The following is a 22,140-nucleotide window of genomic DNA, read 5'->3' as shown; positions in this document are numbered from 1 at the left end:
GAGAATTACGCTCATATTTGTTCAGCTGTATCAGTCAATTCCCGCATTATAATGTTTCATAAATTTATAAACAAAAATATATAGTTATAAATTACTGTTTAAGATTATCAAAATAGTAATGTTAAATTGATTTAAAAAGTAATTTCTGAACTATTTTAAATCTATCTTTCTAATTAAATAAATAAAGACAATATCAATAAATAAAACTGAATAACTAAGTTCATAGAGGAGGGATTGGATAGAATAATATTGGAAAGAAAATAATATTGCAGTAATAAAAAAATGTTAGTAGTGGATAAAAAAGAATTACCATAAAAGATGAAAGAAAAATCATGAAGAGTATAAGATGAAAAATGATGATATATTTTAATGATTTTTTTTATTGAGGTTTTTTATAATTTTAATAAATCCTGAAAAAGAATTTTGAATCATGAAAGATTACATTTATAATCATGTAACTTCACTAAAAGAATTATTGTTGTAATAGCCATTAATTTTACTGAAAAAACATGAAATTTTACATTTAACTAATTTTACTTTTAATTAAAAGTTACATCTCAAACTTTTACAAAATAAATGTTTTAATTCCATGCACATCTCTACCAATATATAACATAGCCTTTCATTTACTCACTTTTTATGACAGATGGAAAAACTATGAGATAAATATACAATGAAAAACTAAACTATGAACACAATGTAATAAAGTAAAATTAAATAAAAATACAGTTAAAAAATCGGTAAATCATATAAGATTATAAAAAAAATACAGCAATTTAGAAATTACACCACGGATAATTAAAATGGTTATTATAAATGAATAATCTAAAACTACACATCGTGTAATAGTAAACACTACACGATATTGTCAACAAAATTAATTATTAATACTCATTTTTTCTGAAATTTTGAAATTAAAAGACATAATAACTAATTTAAAAATAAGATATCTACTTGGAATAAAAAATTGTATTATCACGATTATCATCATTAAGGGAAAAAAGAAATCTAGTATATTAGATCATAGGCTTATAAGGGTTAAAAATGATAAATATCAAACTTATATGACAAAAATGAAGAATTATCAAAATGAATATTATATAATCAAAATAATTTGAATAAGTATCATTTAAATATGTTAATGTAGATTGAAAACTATAAAAAATAGTTTGGTAATAAGTATGGTAACACAGAGTAAAGCTTCACAGATGATATGGACTTCTAAAACCTAAAAAAAAAACTTTCAATTAACTGAAGAAAATAAAAACCAAAAGCTGGTTAGGAAGGTATAAAAAAAATGAAAAAATAAAAGCAAAACTAATTAGCTGAAAGACCTACTAATAATATACTATCTGGAAAATACTATTATACTGCAGAAAAAGTGTGATGAGGTGCACAGAAGAAGGATTTGAAGATAGAATACGATTGTAAACGATTAAAACTGAAAACATAAGTTATGTTAATAACTTAAATAATGAAAGCACCACAAGTATAATTTACATATTTTTAAAACATAAATGGGTTACATGGCTTTATAAATAACTCTATTACAGAGACACAAAATAGGAAACAAATTTTCAAGAAAAAAAATCTATATTTATAATAAATCCTAATAATGTTAATCACAATCACTATTATAAATAACTTTAAACAATTATATATATACAAGAAATATCACACCAAACGGGCAGTTTTCATATTAAAATATATAATACATACAAATAATGTTTTATATTGTGTAATATTGCAAATAGTAATTCCAATATGAAATAAAATATAATAAAATTAGAATATTTTTTTTAAAGATATAATTTCTAACTTATTTTTCATTAAAAAAAATTACATTCTTTTTTTTTTGTTTAAGAATAAATATTTAGTGAAATAAATGCAACTGAAACAAATTTACTTTATTATATTTTTTAGGATTTATTATAAGTTTAGGTATTTTTTATAATTAAAATATATATATATTTTTTAAAAATAACACATTTGTTTTTAAGAGTGAAACAAATAACAATTTTCATGAAAAAAGTAATAAATGCATTAAAATGAGCAAAAAGATAGTTTAAAATTATATTAAATATTTAAAAGGTTCTTTGAAAAGTAAGTTTATGAATTATTAAATTAAATTTCATTTATTATGCTTTTCATTTAAATGGAAATAATTGTACTGTAACACTTTATTATTTACTTTTACATATATAAAACTAATGTTCAGTATTATATAATAATTTGAAATAAGAAGAAAAGAGCTGAATTCTAAACTAAGTTACCTTTTAGAATAAATTCAAAAAGTACATGTGTGCGTATATATATGGAAATCATACATCACTATATAATAATTACTAAATGATCAAAATGTAAACTGATGTTGACTTACTCGTATTTTATATATTGTAAAATATCTACAAATTAACAATGGTCACTTGGCTGAAAAAAATGAATAAATTGATAAGTTATTCTATAATTAATACAGCACAAAGTAGTGTGTGCTTCTTTTTGTTTTGGACGGGTTGCTTTTTTAACATATCAAATTTACATTGATGAAATTTAGCTAAGTTGAAGAAATACCCACCGAATAGCAGTTACCATAGATTTATTATTCGGACAAGTATAGTTTTGTATTTGACGATCCTAGTTGTTTCTTTTCACTAATTTTAAGATATAATCAACATTTTTATAAAAATGTGAATAAACATCCTCATAAATTATACATATATTTGTTATATGATAATGAAAATACCTAAAAAAAAATACACATGTACAAAAAAACGTGTTTAACTAGGCTAAATTGAAATAATTTATATCAGAATTTTAAAATATTAATTAAAGATTTTATTAAAACTTGTTAAAAAAAAATCCAATATACCTACAATTATTAATTACACACTGTTACTTATCAAAGAACCTTAAATAACAATTACAAAAAAAAAATGAAATAAGATTCTCTTGTTGTTTTCACTTGTTTTTTTTTTTTTTTTAGGAAAAAACAAATCGGTTGTCAGTAATTAACTGTACACATCACTAAAAACAATAATTTTATATGAAATTATTTCACACAGCAGAATCTTTTCCAACAAATCCAGTTTTTGAAACAGCTTTTTTGACATCATATTGAACAGCAGTTTCTTTTTTCAAACTGAAATACAAAAAAAAAAATGAATGGTTATTAAATATAATCATTAAAAAACTAGACATTATTAAATGAAATCAAGAGTTATTTTTTTAAACTTCTTAATTTGATTTGCCAATTATTACAACTAATAAAAACACTTGTAAAAATGTTCAAAACTGACACTTTATATAAAAACACTATATAGCTACTTCAATTCCAATGTAATCATCTTCTACTAAATCTAATAAAACGTAAACAAAATAAAAACTTTAACATAAATAAACTACCACCAGTACTTTGAAACACTTATAATTAAGTATTTCAAAAATACTGATTTTTAAAATACTTAATTTAAAAAATCAATAAAGGAGATTTTGAAATTTCCTTTACTGATTTCATAAGAACATGTAGCTTCTGCATGTTACCAAGGGCAAGGTTGAAGAAAAGTTGCTGGAAGATAGGTGTTGGTAGAGGGTTTGTATATAAATTAGTGAAAGTAGTTAAAAAGAAGTGAGGTGATTGCATTCGTTTAAATTTAGATAATACAAAACGTAAACAATTATATTTATGTCTGTCTACAAAGGTAATATCTATGGCAATAATCAAACTAAAGTCTTGATAGCTGTTAAATCAATTAATTCATAAAACTATCAAATGTGATTCCCACACATCTAACTCTTGCGGCTTATGGACATTTTTCAATAATTTTATTTGTTAATTGAAACCTTTGACCCATTTCTAAGATATGTTCTGTTATTGCAGAGTTATCTATCTGCCTGTACTTTATGCATCTTTTGTGTTTGTTTTTTCTAATGTTTAATTTTTTTTTAGTCTGTCCTATATATTTCCTCTCTGTGAGGCATTCTGTACACGTTATTTCATAAAATTCATAAATCTTCTTTCTTTATTGTATCTTTTCCATTTCCAAGGACTATCTTTAATGTTTTAATAGTTTTAATTATTACATTAAAATTATGTTTAAGAATACTTTTGATTCTATTGCTGAAAGGTGGATGATGTGTTATTTTAATCCATTTCTTTCCCTGTTGATCGTCTGCTGTTGTTTGTAGTGCTGTTTTACTCTTTTTTGACTGTTTTCTGAAAATGTTTTGTTGAGAATTACGTTAGGATTATACCCACTGACTGTTGCCATATAATTGATGTGTTCTAGTTCTTTATTATAAGCATCCTGTTCAAGCAGTGTAGTGTTAAGTCGATGGACCATTGTTTTGAATGCAGCATTTTTGTGTTGTGCAATATGAAACAAGTCACCAGTGACATATCTTTTTTTCTGTAAATGTTATATTTAAATTTTCCATTACATCTAATTATTAATAAATCCAAAAAAGGAAGTGTTCCATCGTTTTCTATTTCTGTTTTAAGTATAAAACAGAATGGATTCCAATTTTGAATACCATTGCGAGTTTGGTCATTTGTTTGATCCCTTATTTTTTCTGATAGAGATGTAAATCATTTTTTTGTGTATTGTTAGTAATGTTATACTCATTACTATTAATATTGACGTGTGTGTACAGCATATAGTCCCCGCCATAGGACACACATGCAGTTCATACACATATGCTCTCTCACACACAAGAGTAAACAATGTTTTGCTCACTGTGTAATATCTGTACAGTTCAAAGCATATACGTACACTGCACAGCAAAAGCATGGAGTGTCGTGCTTTTTGTGAAAACAGTGGTTTTCACAGTAAGTTTTGTACAGTCACATGGAATATGAGAGTTGGGTCATAATGGGAGTGATGAGGCAAGTAGATGCTACTGACAGGCAGTAGGGAAAAAAGCCAATATAAATGGTAATGAGTATAGTAATTTTTTGCTGTGTGGGTGGTAAGTTAACTTTTTTTAAAGAAGAAGTATTGCCGGCTTCCGTGGCGCAAATGGTAGCGTCTTTGTCTTTCATACAGAGGTCCCAGGTTCAAATCCCTGTCAGGCATGGCATTTTCACATGCTATATAATTTGTCATTCATTTCATCCTCTGAAATAATACCTAACGGTGGTCCTCGAGGTTAAAAAAAAATTAATCCTTTAATTAAAAAAAATCATATGAGAACTCTATATTAGGTCTAAAGTAGGGGCTCCTCATATCTAATGTAATATTATATGTAACTTTAAAATAAGCAGCTGGCTAAGTGAGAAGCCACGATGTATTCCTTTGCTGTTCCTATATAATGGAGAGAAGAGCCTAAGGATCATTCGACAGACTATTTTTGTATCACAAAAATCAAAGGCATCATACATAAAGTCAAGAAATCTTTTGCATATTCTAGTCTTCCTTTAGGCATAAGACCTATTACCTACAATGAAGAGCGACATGTTCCAGTTCTGCTAGAGATATGACTAATTTAGAAAGTAATAAAGAATCTATATTAAGTATCTAAGTATTAGATACTATGTTAAGTATCTAAGTATTAGATACTATGTTATATCTATATTTTCAAAATGAGAGCAATGAACTTCACAAAATTATTGAAACAAAAGTTATCTATAGTCTCACATTAAGTTTCCGTAAATGAAAAATGTTTGCTGAAGCTGATAAAACTCTACAGTTATTCATTAGATGAGAATTACTCAAAGGTTATTAGATGAAGTAAATATTTTATGTATATATAATAATCATTATTAAGCAAAATTTAATTAAGTTAACCTATTAAGCCAATAGTTATGTTACCCTGCAAATAATAATCAAAGATCAATGCCAACACTGAAGCGATTATGGAAGTATTTTAATAATTATTTAGGCTACATGTACTTATTTATTAACTCAATTTATTTGTTTAGTAATCTTTATATCCTTATTTAAAATAATAACAGCTAATAATTACTTTTTTATGATTCTCTCTGAAATAGGTTGAAAATATAACAGCCACCGTACCAGGTAATTCGTAAAAATGGAGTTGTGGTTTTATTTCAGGTTTTCTTTATATTATTAGGATAACCAAGTTTGAATTTTTTTTGCATACTGCCTTATTTCAAACACTGTTTACAGTATTATTATAAACTTAATTTAGTTAATTTTAAAAATCTATTTTTATGTGTAATTTCAACTAATTTTTTTTAAGATCATTATTTGACATAAATTTACTCTGTTAAATCTGTAAACTGTAAAATCTCTTTATCATGTGGTATAAGAATTGTAATCATACAAATTATAAATACTTAATGACAAACCAAACCAAATGTATTTAATCTAACATGTTTTAAAACATATATCAAAATGATTTCAATCACATTTACCGCCTGCTAATAAAAATTAAAATATGTTACATTAACAAATTTGGTTTGGTTTGCCATTAAAATGAATAGTATTGTTTAATTTTCATCATTAATTGATCATGGACAAAACATTACACATAAAATATTTTGTCTTGTGCCTTATCTTTTCTTTAATACTACTGTATGTTTGCAGTTCGGCAAGGATATTGAGAGACTAACAAAATTTCTTAAAAATACAATTTCTTACCCTAAAGACATATAAACAAAATAAATAATAACAACAATATATATATATATATATAAATATAATGTACAAAATAGTAATTCAAATAAAGAGATAAGATTTATTTAATGACAATTCAATTATAAATACTAAAATACAGTCAAATTTACTAAAACCGTTATAATGACCACTAACTAGAACCTTATAATGCATTAACAAGATAACAATAGAAAAGTCTTAAGTTCATACCATTCATTTTCCACAAGTATTATATTACTGTTACTCTTTATAAAAGATTTATCCTACAGTATATGAATGAATATAATAATATTGTCACTTTCACTACTGTTTACCAATAACTCACCGAACAGCTTCCTGTATTTACCAATTGTCTATACTAGAATACTTGCTCTTACCACACGCTTACTGATATTGCTGTTGTCATGACAGCACTGAACATGGTCTCTCAGAACTACTCACACTGTTATCACTTGATTGTGTCAAACTACTGACTGTTATCGATTGATTGTTATCACGACTGTGCTGAACGTAGCCTCACTGACTACCAAATACATCTGCTGATCCCTGGCCTGCAGGCCAGGGAGCATGAGCCAGTTCCTGATTCATCTCTTTAATTGTTGAAGTGTAATAATTTTCATCGTCCACGCCCTTAAATTTTTCAATAAATTCTTATTCCGGTCTGGTAACCCTTCTGGTCAAACAAGAGCTTTTAGAGATGCCATTGTCATTACAAAGAACAAACTATTAAAGGGACCTGTTATTCTAAGAAAAGAATCCCTGTTGGTCCCTTCTGGATTTTTCTTTCTTTATTTTATATCTCTTTCTTCTTAATTGAAAGAAATTCATTACCCTGGTCCGTTCTACTGATCTTGTTACAATACTTATAGTATTAAAGACAAAATACAGATGTGCTGGATTGTAGCCAGATTTTTTTCAGATTGATGGTCTTACTGACATCTAGATTACCAAAGGATGTCAATAATAAACAAAACATATAGAAGAATAATTAATCTAGATTTACTAATGACATCAAATTTACTTAATTTTATAGTGTTTGGAGATCCCACACATTTCATTAGGCCATTTAATAACTAATGAAATGTTATTAAGTCAGTACAGTACATTAATATGATTTAAGGCTACTGACTATTAGTAAGATTTTTGTCAATATAGTAGATTTGTATCTAACAATTTCCTTAACTTTTTTTAGTAATATTTTGTTACAAAATGTAATATCTAATGAAAATGGAAAAATTAAAACTCATGCCACCTTTTCATCTGCAAGGTTCTTAGTTTATCTCTTATAATTAAGAATAGGAATATAGCAGCGATTTGGGTACACGCATGTAGTTTATAAATATTAACCAAACAGAATAAAAGTATAAGAAATTAAAAATAAGCTTCAACAATACATTTTTGTTACCTGTTGTCAATCATAGGAGTAGTAGACTCTACCAGTATTTTCCCTTCTCTGTGTCCACTATTCAAAAGACCCTTTCCTTCACTAAAAAATTTAATAAAACAACAGAATTAATTATTAAAATAATGTAAAATTGTAGAACAGAACTACATGTCACTTATTTACAAGTACTAGAAACGCTACTGAACTAATTAATAAAATAATTAGTATTATCTTTAAATAAAAAAAAACACAAGGATGAATTAAAATTATCAAATGCTTAAAACTAGAACTGGCAGCTACTGGTTTTCTGACAATTTTTAAATGGCAATGCAAGAAAAATGACTGCTGTGTGTTCATGCACAATAATCTTTATTTTGATCGCTAACTTATTACATTCAATTGTCTTTAGTTTAATACTAATTGAGAAATTAAACTCATTCTTTCTTTCATATATAAATAATGATTGATGTTATAATTTTGAAGTTGTCATAGCAACTACAAATCAACTAACTGCTTGAGTATGAGCTATAATATAGCAGTTGCTAAGAACATTTATCATGACCATATACAAAGACTAAACAAAAGGTTCCAGGAACGACTATAAGAAATCAGAAAACATTTATACATATTAAAGCTTCTATACAGCCTCGCTTCTATACAGCCTCCCTGTATTACAAGGTTTAAATTAGTTTTAAAAAAATTGTCAACTGCCCAAAAAATTTTTTTTTTGGAAAACACCTTTATTAGGATGCTTGTAAGATTTACTTCTATGGTGTCCATCAGCTCGCACCACTTTCCCTTCATGGGCATCTTAACTTCAAAAAATAGTCTACAGGGGCTTTATTTGGTGAGTTTGGATGCTGTCACCAGTTATTTGGCCAAAAACTGCCATAAAGTTATCACTGTGTGAGCTGGGCAAGTTCGTGAAGCAGAAACTAATCCTTAGTTTTATGAAAATGAAGTTATGCGCGCAATAAATCCAATTAAATACAATGTTTCAGAACATCTTGGTAGACAGCAATAATTCATCATCTTCTAATGACCTCCATTTATCATGAAAACAAGCAAACCACATGAACATATGCTAATAAGACATAGCATAGCTTCATCGCCATGTGTTTGTCAAATATTTCTATAGCATTTTTCTAAGCAAAAAACAAAAATTTTATGTTCATTTGTTCAATTTTTTAAAATCCGACAATAGACAAAGAAATATACTCACAAAAACAGATGTACAACACAAACCACTAACCCATATAGAATGAGCTTTGGTTATCTTGTTCACAAGGCTTCGCTCAACAAGTTATGCCAAGCTCATGAGAGCACCAATAGTTCAGTTTTTACAGTCTTAGTCCAGGAACAATTTGAATAGACTATACAAATGTGTATATACACATATATATATATGTATACATATATATATATATATATATATATATATACATATATAATATGTACATATTTTTATGCACAGAAACAGAATAAAAAAAATTGCTTTTTTTTAAACAACTGTTTTAAGTAATTCATTGTAAAATGCGCTAAAACAGTCAGCTACCACAGAAATAAAGAACTGCCAGTTCCAGGGTAAAAATTACTAGTATTTTTACATCACAATAATTTGAACAGGATGAAATACCACATTAATATAGATTAGAAACTTATTTTCTGAAATTAGATAAACTACTTTTTTTTTAATACTGAAATCAGAAACATAAATGAATTGAGATTAATACTAACATTTTATAAAATCCAGATTTTATCTGAATATATCAATATTCATATAATATTGTTGAGGAGTTGGATAGGGAATGAAATATCAGTTTTAGCAACAACTAGTTTGAATAACTTAATTATTTCCTGTGTTACACCTCAAACTAACCAATTCCCAAGTGGTTTAGTATATAATGGCCTTTGTTCTCCCCCTCATTAAAGCATATACCAAAAGTCCACTATTTTGAAAAGATCCCATCTCTCTGTAATGATTCTGAGATTAAAAAAAACTATTAATAACTTAAATCTTGTTTATTGTTCCTTTAATTTAGCAACATGATCATTTATGATCCTCTGATAAATATGTGAAATGTAAATTAATTTAAAAAAAATTAATACAAGTATACATTAGAAAACTAAAATTTATAAATCATATAAATAAAAATATAATTTTTTTGTATATATAGGTATGTGTAATATACATGTGGAAAAACAGAATTACTTTCTTTTCTCTTTTTAACCAGCCAAACACAAAAAAAAGAACAGATATGTTAGTTAAAAGATTGTTTTAAAATAACTACCATATAGAACAATTAGTATAATTAATGTGTACTAAAATTCACTATAAGTTACTGTTGTGCATTATTGCTCTTAAAACAATGTGCTGAAACAAACATTTTCTTAAGATTTATTAACATAGCTCACAGTGGCATAAACTATTTAATCACATTTTTACTTATAAATATTCATCCATAAATGTAATGATGGTGTTTTTCATTAAAATACACATTTCCTAAGCTGGCTTATCAAAATAGTATTTTTTGTTTTAATTTAAAAAAAACATTATTTACTTTTCAGGTGGTATAGATAACTCTGAAATTATTAACCAGAAAATATACAAATTTTGGCACAAATGAGAAAATCTAGTTACAAGGGTAGTTTTGTTTTTCAACCACCAATCAGGCATTCTAAGTTAACAAGAGATAGGCAAGACCATTTCTGCACATCGTGTGATTGAACAGCCCCCCACTACAACCTCTGCCATTGCCGGCTCCATTGCATCAGTCTGAGCCGAGCTATGGGCAACTGAATATGGCCGCTACGATCAGTGCTCCTAGTAAGTGTGATATGTTTTGTGCAAGCAGAAGGATGTAGTGCTGCTGAAATCAATTACAGAATGAGCCTAGTGTATGGTAAAAACTTTATGAGTGATGGTAGTGTATGGGAATTGGGTAGGAAATTTAAAGAAGGGCAAATGACATCCATAACGAAGGTAGGCGAGGACGCAAGTCTGTCGCTACTGTATGCCTGGTTGAGCGTGTTGATGATTTTGTTAGTAACAAATGGAGGTTTACAAAAAGTGAACTTTCTGCAGAAATCTCAGAAATTTGTTTTCTCTGTACACAATTGTGACGACCTACGATACTGGAAACTGTGTGCACGTTGGATCCCAAAAATTTTTAAGTAACAATCACAAAAGGCAGTGAATGGCATCAGCCTTAATGTTTCTCACGTGTTACGATAATGAGGGAAGAATTTTTTTTCCATTACTGGTGATGAGACTTGAATCCAGCATGACAATCCAGAAACCAAAGAACAGTCTAAGCAGTGGATGAACACTTCTCCTACAAGCCAAAAAAGTTCAAACAGACAATAAGCAACACGAAAACAATGGCTACAGTTTTTTAGGACCATAAAGGTCTCTTGAGCATGTGGACATGGTGTCCACGTAACATGCCTCTTCGCTTGTCCATCCAGAACAAACGAAGAGGCATACACTTGTCTGACGTGAATTTAATCCAACGCATGACCGCACTGTGACGCAAGACCTACTCAAACAATTCAAGTAGGAAGTTTTTGACCATCCACTGTATAGTCCAGACCTAGCACCTAGCGTTTTTCACCTCTTTCAAGAATTGAAGACATAGTTGGGCAGACAACACTTCACCATCAACGAAGAACTTCAGGAGGCTGTCAAGATGTATCTTCTTACTTCACTGGTGGCAAACTTCTTTGAAAAGGGCATCGGAAAGCTGATGTCATGATATGGAAAATACCTTATCATTTTGGTGGTTATGTAGAAAAGTAAGTTAGATATTAATCAACTTTCCGTAATAAAATCATTTTGTTAAGTCAATGTGTCTTTTTTATAGCCCATCAGAGGTTGAAAAAAAACAACAGTCCTTGTATTATGCAGTTAATAAGACATCTACTTTTCTTTTCATTTTCATAAGAGTGTAAAGTTAACTACAGTAATAAGATTACTCTTTTTAATTTTTCAGTTTCTTGAGGAAAAATTTCAAAAAAGAAATGAAATTATGTAAGTTAATTCTTTTACTCTTATTCTGAAGTAAGATATTAAGCTTCAAAATACAGTGTGACTAGTATAGTAGTTAAGTGCTGGTGGATGCAGTACTAAAGAGTTGGATAGTGATACAACAAGATTTCAGTTTGAAACATTTCAGTTCTTATCCAGTTTCCATAATACAATATTCTTTTGTTCTAATATAACCAGCAATCTAATGTTTTGTTTTAAGTTCTAAATAAGCATCCTCTAATGAGGTCTAGAATAATTAATTAGTAATATTAATAAAATGTAGGAATGTTTCATTTTAGACATGTGACTATCGAAAAAACTATATCAGATTTCTTCTTGAAATTTGTCCTTCAAAATATAACAACCGGCTACTTAATTTAATCACATTATTTATCTGAGAGCTGGATTATTAATTAAACTGTGAAAACAATTTCTGAAAATTGAAAAAAGGTGAAACTTACTGTAAAAATGGGGTTTATTCTATATGTATATACATAAATAAAATATTTTCAAAATCTCTCATCATTTTGCTTAAGTATTCTAATACAGATGATATTATATTACTAAATAACTCTAATATTTTTTTTAATTTTTTGAGCTATTTATACAATTTATGTTTTATTATAATTTCTGCAATGCTTGGAGTATCTGCTTAAAGAAAAATATCTGTCATTCTTACTTATTTTAATTATCATTATTATTATTCGGATTATAAATGACCTGTTATTACACTCTTAATTAATTTTTTACTTTTAGGATATTATTCCTTAGAATGAACCATTAACTGAATCCCAAAAACTAAACTACAACAGAAATAGTCATATATAAAAGTAACTAATTTTAATTGGATCTAAACTTGAGTCATACAACATTACAAAACAATTGGTATAGGGCATTAGGTTAATTTTAATTTTATTTTGACCTTTTAACAATTTTTTCATATTTATTTATGACAGCTCACTCTAGTACAGAATTTCAAAACTTACAATTTCCAAAGAGATATTTATACATAAACAATAAGATATATTTATTCTTAGGAGAATTAATTGTTTAAATTAAAATATAACATACACTTAAGAAGTTCAAATTTCATGTTTGGGTTTAATGTAAATATTAAAAGTAAATAATAACATGTTAAAAAATAAATTTTGCAATCATTTAAAAAAAAGGGTATAAATATAAATATATAATTATTTCACAATTGGTTGAATAAACTAAAAAAAAATTTAATTTTCATTCATTTTTTACTTTAAGAAAATTTTGCCACTAGTTGCATTTGGCAGATTAGATTACATTCTGCTATCTTAACAAAAATGGAGATAATTTTATATATAAATGTCTTTAAACATGTCCATTGCTATACATGAAATATGTATGGAGGATAAGATTTTGATCCATGCTGTCTCTAAGTGTATAGGCTACTGCATGGGTAATAATATTTTTCTAGACCTATGGTATAGATTAGCATGTCTGTGAAAAATAAATTCCATTACAGATAACAGTTAAAAGTTATGCATAAGTATCATGAGTAAATAAACATAACTTACTTACTAAGCTTGCCTATATAATCATAACTAGTAAAGTAAGTACGCTGTTATGGATAAAACAGAACAGCTTCAAAGACCATAAAAAATTTAGAGAATATTTTTAAAAAAATTTCAACGTGAAGAGCGAATACTCACTATTTAATTCTTAAAAGGTTTTTTGTTTTTTTAAAAATGCAAAGGACACCAAGGGGAGAATTTCTCCTGTGCAAGATCTAATAAAGAAGAATGTGGTGAGAAACATTTCAGAATATTTACTCGGCAATAAATTCAGAACTGTAATACTTTTTACCTGGTATATCTAAAACAATTTATTCCCACTTCATATAATAGAAAATCTTATTTCAGCAATGAAGCATTACAATAACTGGTATATCAATAACTAGCATAAAAAAATAAATTAAAGGAATAAGATTAAACGATGTTTATTAACTGAAGACAAAAACATCACTGTACTTCCTCCCCACTAAAAAACCACAGTTGCTTTATAAATTATTTTTGCTCATTGGGAAATTTTTCGGCGAATATGACATTTATGGCAAAGTACTAGAATTATTACTACCTGCCTTAGTCATTTTAATGGCAGTGATGCATGTAAAAAAAACTCAGGTACGAGAGACACAGAGTTAATTTTTTTTTTCTTAAAAGAGGAAAGAATCTTCAGCTGAAGATCAGCTGCATTTTCATTTGTTTTATATTGAAATTTAATAATACTGCCAACCTTTGTGCTGGAGTGGTAATGTCATTGCTTTTCATCCTGAAGATTATGGAACCAAATCCTGGTCTGGCTTGCCATTTTTCCCACACAACAAAAACTTACTTATAAATAAAAGGTATGTGTAGTCAAAATTAGCATAAGCCATAGTAGGTACAGAACTAAATAAAATATATTCAGATCAATGAGGAAAAAAATACAAGAAACCATTCCACCTCTCACTTTCTTCTTTTCAGTAGTGATTTGTGATTTATGTCAGATCACCTATATATCCTCTATACCACCTATATTCATTATGTTTGAAAAATTTAAATACATATAATAAACACCATAATATCAAATGAGGTGAGATATCTTTCACACTAGTCCAATTTATCTTAAATCTTTAAAAGTTGTTTAAAATACAAACATATACAATTTAAAATAAAATTCCCAACCCGATTTGATTTCTGTGATTTACAAAATCAAATTTATCAAACACAGGCTTGATAATGACTACTACACATCCTTTAACTTTCATCATGTCTTTCTTGAGATGTGTCAGTAGTTATAAGAAAATACAATTTTTAAGTTTGCTGACAGAGCACTTTACACAAAATTTAATTTTTATTGTGTTTCATTTATATAAAAATATCAGAATAAAAATATTTGGAATTCTGTTGATCCAGATGCATACAAATTAAACCATCAGTGATAACTCATGAGAGGTTTGATATGGCATGTTTCATTAAAGAATAATTACAAATTCTATTCTTTTATAAGCATAATTATGAAGTTCATAGCAATGGTATGTTTATCAACTGATGGCCAACATACTAAACAAGTATAACAATTTTGCTATATTATTTTGGGGATCAGAAAATTTTTCATCATAGAATAAGATTCTCTTTATTTCCACCAGACCTTTCAATAGAGAACTTTATACTTTTTAATTTTCTGAAAGAAAAGCTTCATTAAATTAATTCTCATACAAAAGAGAAACTAAAAAAAATTATTCAAAACTGTATCTCCATTTTTACAAAAGAAAATAACTAACAATAGAGAAGATCTCAACAATGGAGAAACAATTTACAGCACACACTGATGAAAATGACAAAAATGTTAGAATTTGCTGTAATACTTTACCAACAAAACTAATTACTTTTTAATAATTAATTTATAATATTAATTCATATAAATTGTAATTTTATAATAGAATTTTTTAATTACACTGTTTGACAAAGACACATAAATAAATAGATTTTTTATCACTCATAAACAACTAATTATATATTATAAGAGAATAAGCAACATAATAAATGACAACAGAAAAAAGTCTATAATAACATCACTTTGTGTAGAAGCAGCTCTGATGTTAAAAGATGACAGATAACTGTGAAGACGCACAAGAATACACAATACATGAAATTATACTGATAAATATTATAACAATGACTATAATAATAAGTAAGCAAAGAAATACAAAAAATACAATACGCCATGCTACGAAGCTGTATTTATTATTACAAAATATTTCATAAAATACGAAAACGACAAAACGCATTTAAGATGACAGTGAAGCCTTACAATACAAAGTTCATATCAGGTGGAAGCGGTAATTTCTCAGCATCAGCCATAGAACTATTTCCAGTGCTGCTTCCAGAATTGCCTGGAGATGTTTCACGATTACTGCAGTACGGAATAGGGAAACGCCAACTGTATAAGCTGCTGGAAATTTCATTTTATTTTTATATATAAAACTTTTATGTCCTTTGATAAAAATATAGCTGGCCCTTCATAATTACAACAGCATGACAGTAGTTTCTGATTAGTTTGGATTGCATTACCGTTTAAAAATAATAAAAAATATAATCATATTATTAAAATCACAGTCTACATCATTTTCTTGCCAATCTATCGCAGTAATTATTATTTATGTACCCACCAATAATTTCAGAACTTCTTTGTAACTATTTGAATCATCTACATAGCTTGTAGAAGCAAAAACGTAAAACAACTGCAGTTGGATCCACCATGGTTATTTGATTTTTAACAATTTGAAACATCTACAGAACTTGTAGAAGTAAAAATTGGAACACAACTGCAATTGGATCCAGTTTCATTCTAGGTAAGGATACAAGTGACATGATTTTCCTCACCATACTTGAAAATAAATTTATAATATTCATAGCACAAATAATTACTTCCTTGTACAAAGTAAAGGAAGTACTATGATCGCAAGAAATTTCGGTTTTCAGATTTCAATGGAAATATTCATTTTAAACATCCCTGAATCAATTTTGGCTAGTTTCGGCATGGCATCTGCATGTACATATGTATCTCACATAACTCAAAAACAATTAGCCGTAGGATGTTGACATTTTGGATTTAGAACTGTTGTAACATCTAGTTGTACACCTCCCAATTTGATTGCAACAGACTGGATCAAAAGTGTTCAAAAAAGCACAAAATTTTCTTTTACTTAACTACAAGTAATAAGCCCTCATTGAGAGCTTTTCAATGATACATAATAAATGGTACTTATTTTCATTGGTTCCAGAGTTATACCCAAATGAAATTTTAATTAATGAAATATTTGTATCTTACAATGAGAAGGCACATCGGTTTGAATCAGACTTTATCTCCTTTTTTTAATTTAAATATATTGATTTATTAATTATTAACCTCTGATTATAAAAAAAATTAGATAAAAACATTTAATTATACATTAAAAAAATGTATATGTAATTTAATAGGCGTACAAGACATTATGTAGTGTCCACATCAGATTTTTCTTTTATAGTACTCATACAGCAAATGAAAACAAAGAAATTATTTTGATTCTGCTAAGATGACAATATTACTCTAATGGCAAAGTTTTAAAACAAGTGTATATGCAATAGTAGACTTCCACAGTTGTCACAAACACATAAGACCAGTCTTTTAGGGCTAATAAGGAATATGTCATCCATATTTATTAATTTCAACAAGCTTAAAGGATCAAAACGTGATGACTGTATAAAAGATATCTCTGCTGCTTATTGCACACTTAATGACAGTTACCTTATAAGCAAATTTTCTTTTATCAGTTACAACTACAATACGTATAGACAAAATTTCCCAGTCAACAGATATTATTTAGATATGGATATTGGGTTAAATGATTTTAAAGTGTGGATATTGGGTTTGAATGATTCTTCAATAGTCCAGAACATTTCTAGGTAACACTAGTCGAGTATGCTGATAGCTATTAGGACACACGTTGCTCTTTTTACAATAAATACCTTAACCAACAAATAAACTCCACTATTAACTAGTTTATAAACATGTACTTCACTAATATCATGGCAATAGAAACATAAATATAAGTCACTGTATAGTAAAAATAAGTGCAAGTTGCTAATAAAAGTGATTACTATTATAAGTGTATCAGATTGAATAAGAATTAAGTAGCTTCAATTAATTTAATGAATAGCAGCTAGTGGCCATTTCTCATACATCTGGTTGTTAAATTTTCTATGAGAATGAGTAATGATGACTGTAACAATAAACCATTCCAATAGTCATGAAGTTCAATCAATGCCCTGATTTTAAAGATAAAAATCCTTTTAACAGGGATAAAAATTCACCATGAGTTGAGTGAAAAATAAAAATATAGGTAGGCAGAGAAAACAGTAATTTGAACACTATACAAATGTTCATGATAGAGATAAGAATCATAGTTAGGCAGATTGACAAGAATAAAAACAATTTAAAGAAATGACACTTAACAATCAGTGTTCTTGCTATGGAATCTTTATTTCAAAATGCACTGTACAAAATTGTCACTGAAAAACTCTCACCTAGTGACATCAAAGTCTTCTTTAATTTGAAGAAGACTTATGCTAAAGAAGAGTTCAACAATAGCTCATGCTCAATGGTTACAGGAAACTGAAGAGTTGAAAAAGAGTGTTGAATTGGCTGAAATCCCAGGTGACAAATATTTATATATAAGTTACGAAAAAGCTAATTTTGACAAAAAAATTCTTAATAAACAACAATAAAAAGGTTTAACCAACAAGAAAAATATGAGCTATATAAAACTTTTTGAATTTATAAAAGCTTACTGAAGAAAAATTGTAACACAAGTGTACAAGAAAAATAAGCAGCTTAATAAGACACATTAGCACTGAGAAAACAATAAAAAAAAAAACTTGCAACCAAACATACAAAAACAACAATCATTTACCAGTAACATTAAATAATAATTCTTTCAAAAGATTAAACACTTGAAATTTGCCAATATGTGAAGAGTAACAGAATCGCTATCTTTCATTATAAAAGTTCTGGATTCACATCCTGCCCAGCTGTTAATTTATGCTCTTTGAAATTCATTGCTCACAAAAAAAAGTCAGTATTAGATGTGATTCTGTAGTTATAAATGTGAATAAATAGATATTTCTTTAAAATTTGAAATCAATAACTTGGGTTTCTGTTAAATTGGATTCATGGTATAATAATAATAATAATAATTTTCAAATATATTAATTTTTTATACTTTGTGAACAGAAATCAGTTTACTCAGGTTAAGTATTTTTTCAAATACAAAATATAAAATTTAATATTCTTTAAAAGGATAATAGTAGTCAATTATACTGCAGTAAAAAACTACTACTATGATAAACATAAGGTTTTACTTTACTTTCTGAACATATAAAAACCATTTACCAATATTTTAACATAAGAATTAAGGAACATTAAAAATAGTAAATACTGTCAATACTTTTGGAATTACTATGATTTAAAATCAATACAAAGAATTTTAATACATGAAATCCTCATATTAACATGAGAGTAAAACTATAGATGGGAAACTTAATTACAATTAAAAAAACTTGCAATCCAAAAAATTAAAAACTACTGCCAACTAGAACAAAATTAATAAAAAATACAGAATAAAATATTAAGGTAAACAATAATATAAACACAATACAAGAACATAAAATAAAAAAATAAAATTATCTGATTACAGAAATTATAAAAAGTATACTACTATACACAAACCTAATAAGAAAAAAGTACTGTTCAATTCCAGTAATACCAGGTAACACATGAAAGACAAATGGTTTATGGACATTCTCCCACAATGGCGGGAGATTGTCGTGATAAGGATAGTTCTGCTCCTCACATTTCAGTAACAATGAACTCGTAGAACTTGCAATATCAGATGTTTGTGCATGACACTTTTGTTAGAAGTAGTGAGTCTATTTAGAGCTACACAGTACTCTAAATTCAATCTCGGTTGGCATGGAGCTGTTCTGAGTCATAACACAATCCTCAGATGGGCTGAACATTTAAGATCAACTGGAAATATCAGGTAAGAAGCATAAAAGCCTGAGATGCAGTGTAACAATACAGGAAAACAGCAAGAGTAAGAGAAGTAGTCAGAAGCCCAGGACAGTAAGGTAGATGACATAGTGAGTTAGCAATCAATTATGAATCTGTTAGATGAATTTTACATACAGAATTAAGTTTCCACCCATACAAAATTCTTATTGGGCAGCAGTTAAAAGTCACTGATTTTACTACATGCAAGGACTTTGCTTATAGAATGGAAGTGATTTTGGGAGTGAAGGAAAATGTAAGATTAGTGATGAGTGATGAAGCTTATTTTCATCTGAATAGGACTGTAAATAAGCAAAACCTGTGTTACCAGGCTCCTGAACAACCACACATCATTCACAAGCATCCTCTGCACTCTCAACAAGTGATAGCCTGGTGCGCTGATGGCTCTTTCGGCATTATGGTATTTTTTTTTTTAGGAAAATGGCATTAACATCACTGTTAATTCGGCTCAATACACTCACATGTTTCAAACATTCTTAAAGCAAGAACTGCGAAGACAAAGAATCACTTTAAAAGATATTTGGTTCCAGCACACACCACAAACAATTCAATGGCAATGTTTCCCAGACACATCTCACATTTTGGTAATATTCTATGGCCTCCAAGATCTCCCAAATTACCAGTCTGACTATTTTCTGTGAGGGTACCTCAAAACGCCCATATCTACAACCACAAACTCCACAATTTGGACGAGTTAAAAAATGTCTTAATTGAAGTAATTGCTACCATTTCTTCAGAGATGTTGGTCCATGAGATGAAGGGTTTTAAGAAGAGACTTGAGAACTGCATTCAAATTGATGGACAACACCTCGAGGACATTATTTTTCATAAATATGGTGAATATAATTACATTCAAATGGCATGTATTTAGCTTTAATTTTTGTGTCAATAAACACAAGTTAATTTTAAAATTAACAGTGAATTGCTTATTTAAAAACAGTCTGTCTCCCATGAGTCACCCTTTTATTACATACAAAATAAATATTTCAAATACACAAAATATTTTGTTTTGTAAATAGTTATAACAGAATTATAATGGAAAATAAATAATCAGCCACAAAAAAGCTTTACCTACAATGATTAGCAAATTATTTATTGTCTGCTAAAACCAACAACTAAGCTAAGGATAAACCCTATCAAGTTAAAAATCTGAAAAAAAATTTGGTTATTTAACAAATATTAACAAAATATTCATGTACAATCTTCAAATTGCATTTATCATATTTCACCTATTTTCAATCACTACAAAAATATCTAAATAAATAATAATTATTAGGTATGTTTATATATTTTTGTTTACATTTGGATATTAAATTGCTATATACTACAAAGTGTGATGAATATCAACATAAGGAACTGTTAGAAAAAGGTTTGAAAATGTTGGTAATGCAGAATTCTAGTATGAAAGATAAATAGATAAATGTGATGAGTATAAATAAAATTTTACAGTAAATTTTCTGAATCAAATTTTATGTTTTGTGAGGCAGATATCAGTTTCTCAGTAAGACTCATTCATGAAATGATATGGTTAAAATTTAGAGAAATTTAATCTGTAACAATCCCACTTAGATATTTTTAAAAAATGGAAAATGTCACAAAACAAGCAAAAATTTCCTTTTTTTAATATTAAACATTGATGTAAGAGTTACTTGTATCACAAATAAAAATGTTAATAAAAATTAAGTACGTAAAATAAATTACCAACTATTAGAATATGAGTTATTCATTTTGTAGATAAATCTAATAAGTACAAGTAAAAACAAACTCATTAAAAGCACATTTTTTTAATTCTATTTTACCTAAACTGTACTAATAATCTATTCCTACTATATCATTAAGGAATGTGACCCCCCTTTTTTCATAATAATGAAGTTTTTCTATTTGTGTAAATTGCTAAAATATATCCTTGGTGAGAAACCAAGTGATTATTGTAAATAAAAATGAACACAAAAAATTAGCCTGCCTGTAAATCAATAATGTACAGTCCACTATAAGAAAGTATTTCTAGTAATGTCTATTACTGTCCTGTTAAGTGTAGGGATTAATTTTTATCACCATACAAATAAAATTTCCAAATAAGTATATAATAAATCACATTAAAAATCAGATTCATGCTATTAATAATATTAAACCTTCAACTGATACTTAGAAATAATTGTTATTTCTTAAAAGTGATGATTGTAAAAAGTTTTCTGTCATATCTAGCCAAAATTCCCTCTATACATACTCTCTTCCTTTTTCTACTTGTAGCATTTGGTCATATTTCTGCTATTTCACAGTTAAAACAGCTTAGCTACCTAAACCCTTTCTTCTTATACTAAACTATTTTTCTTAATAAACAAACTTCTGTGGAACTTTATTTTAGGAATCTGATTTTAATATTTTAGTTATCTGGTGGTTAGTTACCAAAATTTCGTTTAAATAACACCAGTTATTGAATAGGTCTTGCATAGGAACTTATTCCTTTATACTAAACTGATATTCCATTAAAA

At 27.7% G+C, this 22,140-nt stretch overlaps 1 protein-coding gene across 1 annotated transcript in view; it reads right to left on the bottom strand.

Annotated features, from left to right (window-relative positions):
* Positions 1-3,002: 3,002 nt before the first annotated feature.
* The window catches only part of Fas2 (neural cell adhesion molecule fasciclin 2), a 108,744-nt gene continuing 89,606 nt past the window's right edge, over positions 3,003-22,140 (bottom strand). The window contains exons 14-15 of the mRNA XM_075377617.1: positions 8,020-8,100; positions 3,003-3,139 (exon numbers count right to left, since the gene is read on the bottom strand). Of these exons, the coding sequence (XP_075233732.1) occupies positions 3,055-3,139; positions 8,020-8,100 (166 nt within the window). The 3' untranslated portion in view covers positions 3,003-3,054. The remainder of the gene's footprint in view (positions 3,140-8,019; positions 8,101-22,140) is intronic.

The sequence above is a fragment of the Lycorma delicatula genome, chromosome 10 (genome assembly GCF_047948215.1).
Source record: "Lycorma delicatula isolate Av1 chromosome 10, ASM4794821v1, whole genome shotgun sequence".
In the NCBI taxonomy this organism is placed as follows: domain Eukaryota; kingdom Metazoa; phylum Arthropoda; class Insecta; order Hemiptera; family Fulgoridae; genus Lycorma; species Lycorma delicatula.
The sequence above is the reverse complement of the archived record's forward strand: the minus strand, read 5'-3'. Positions and strand labels throughout refer to the sequence as shown.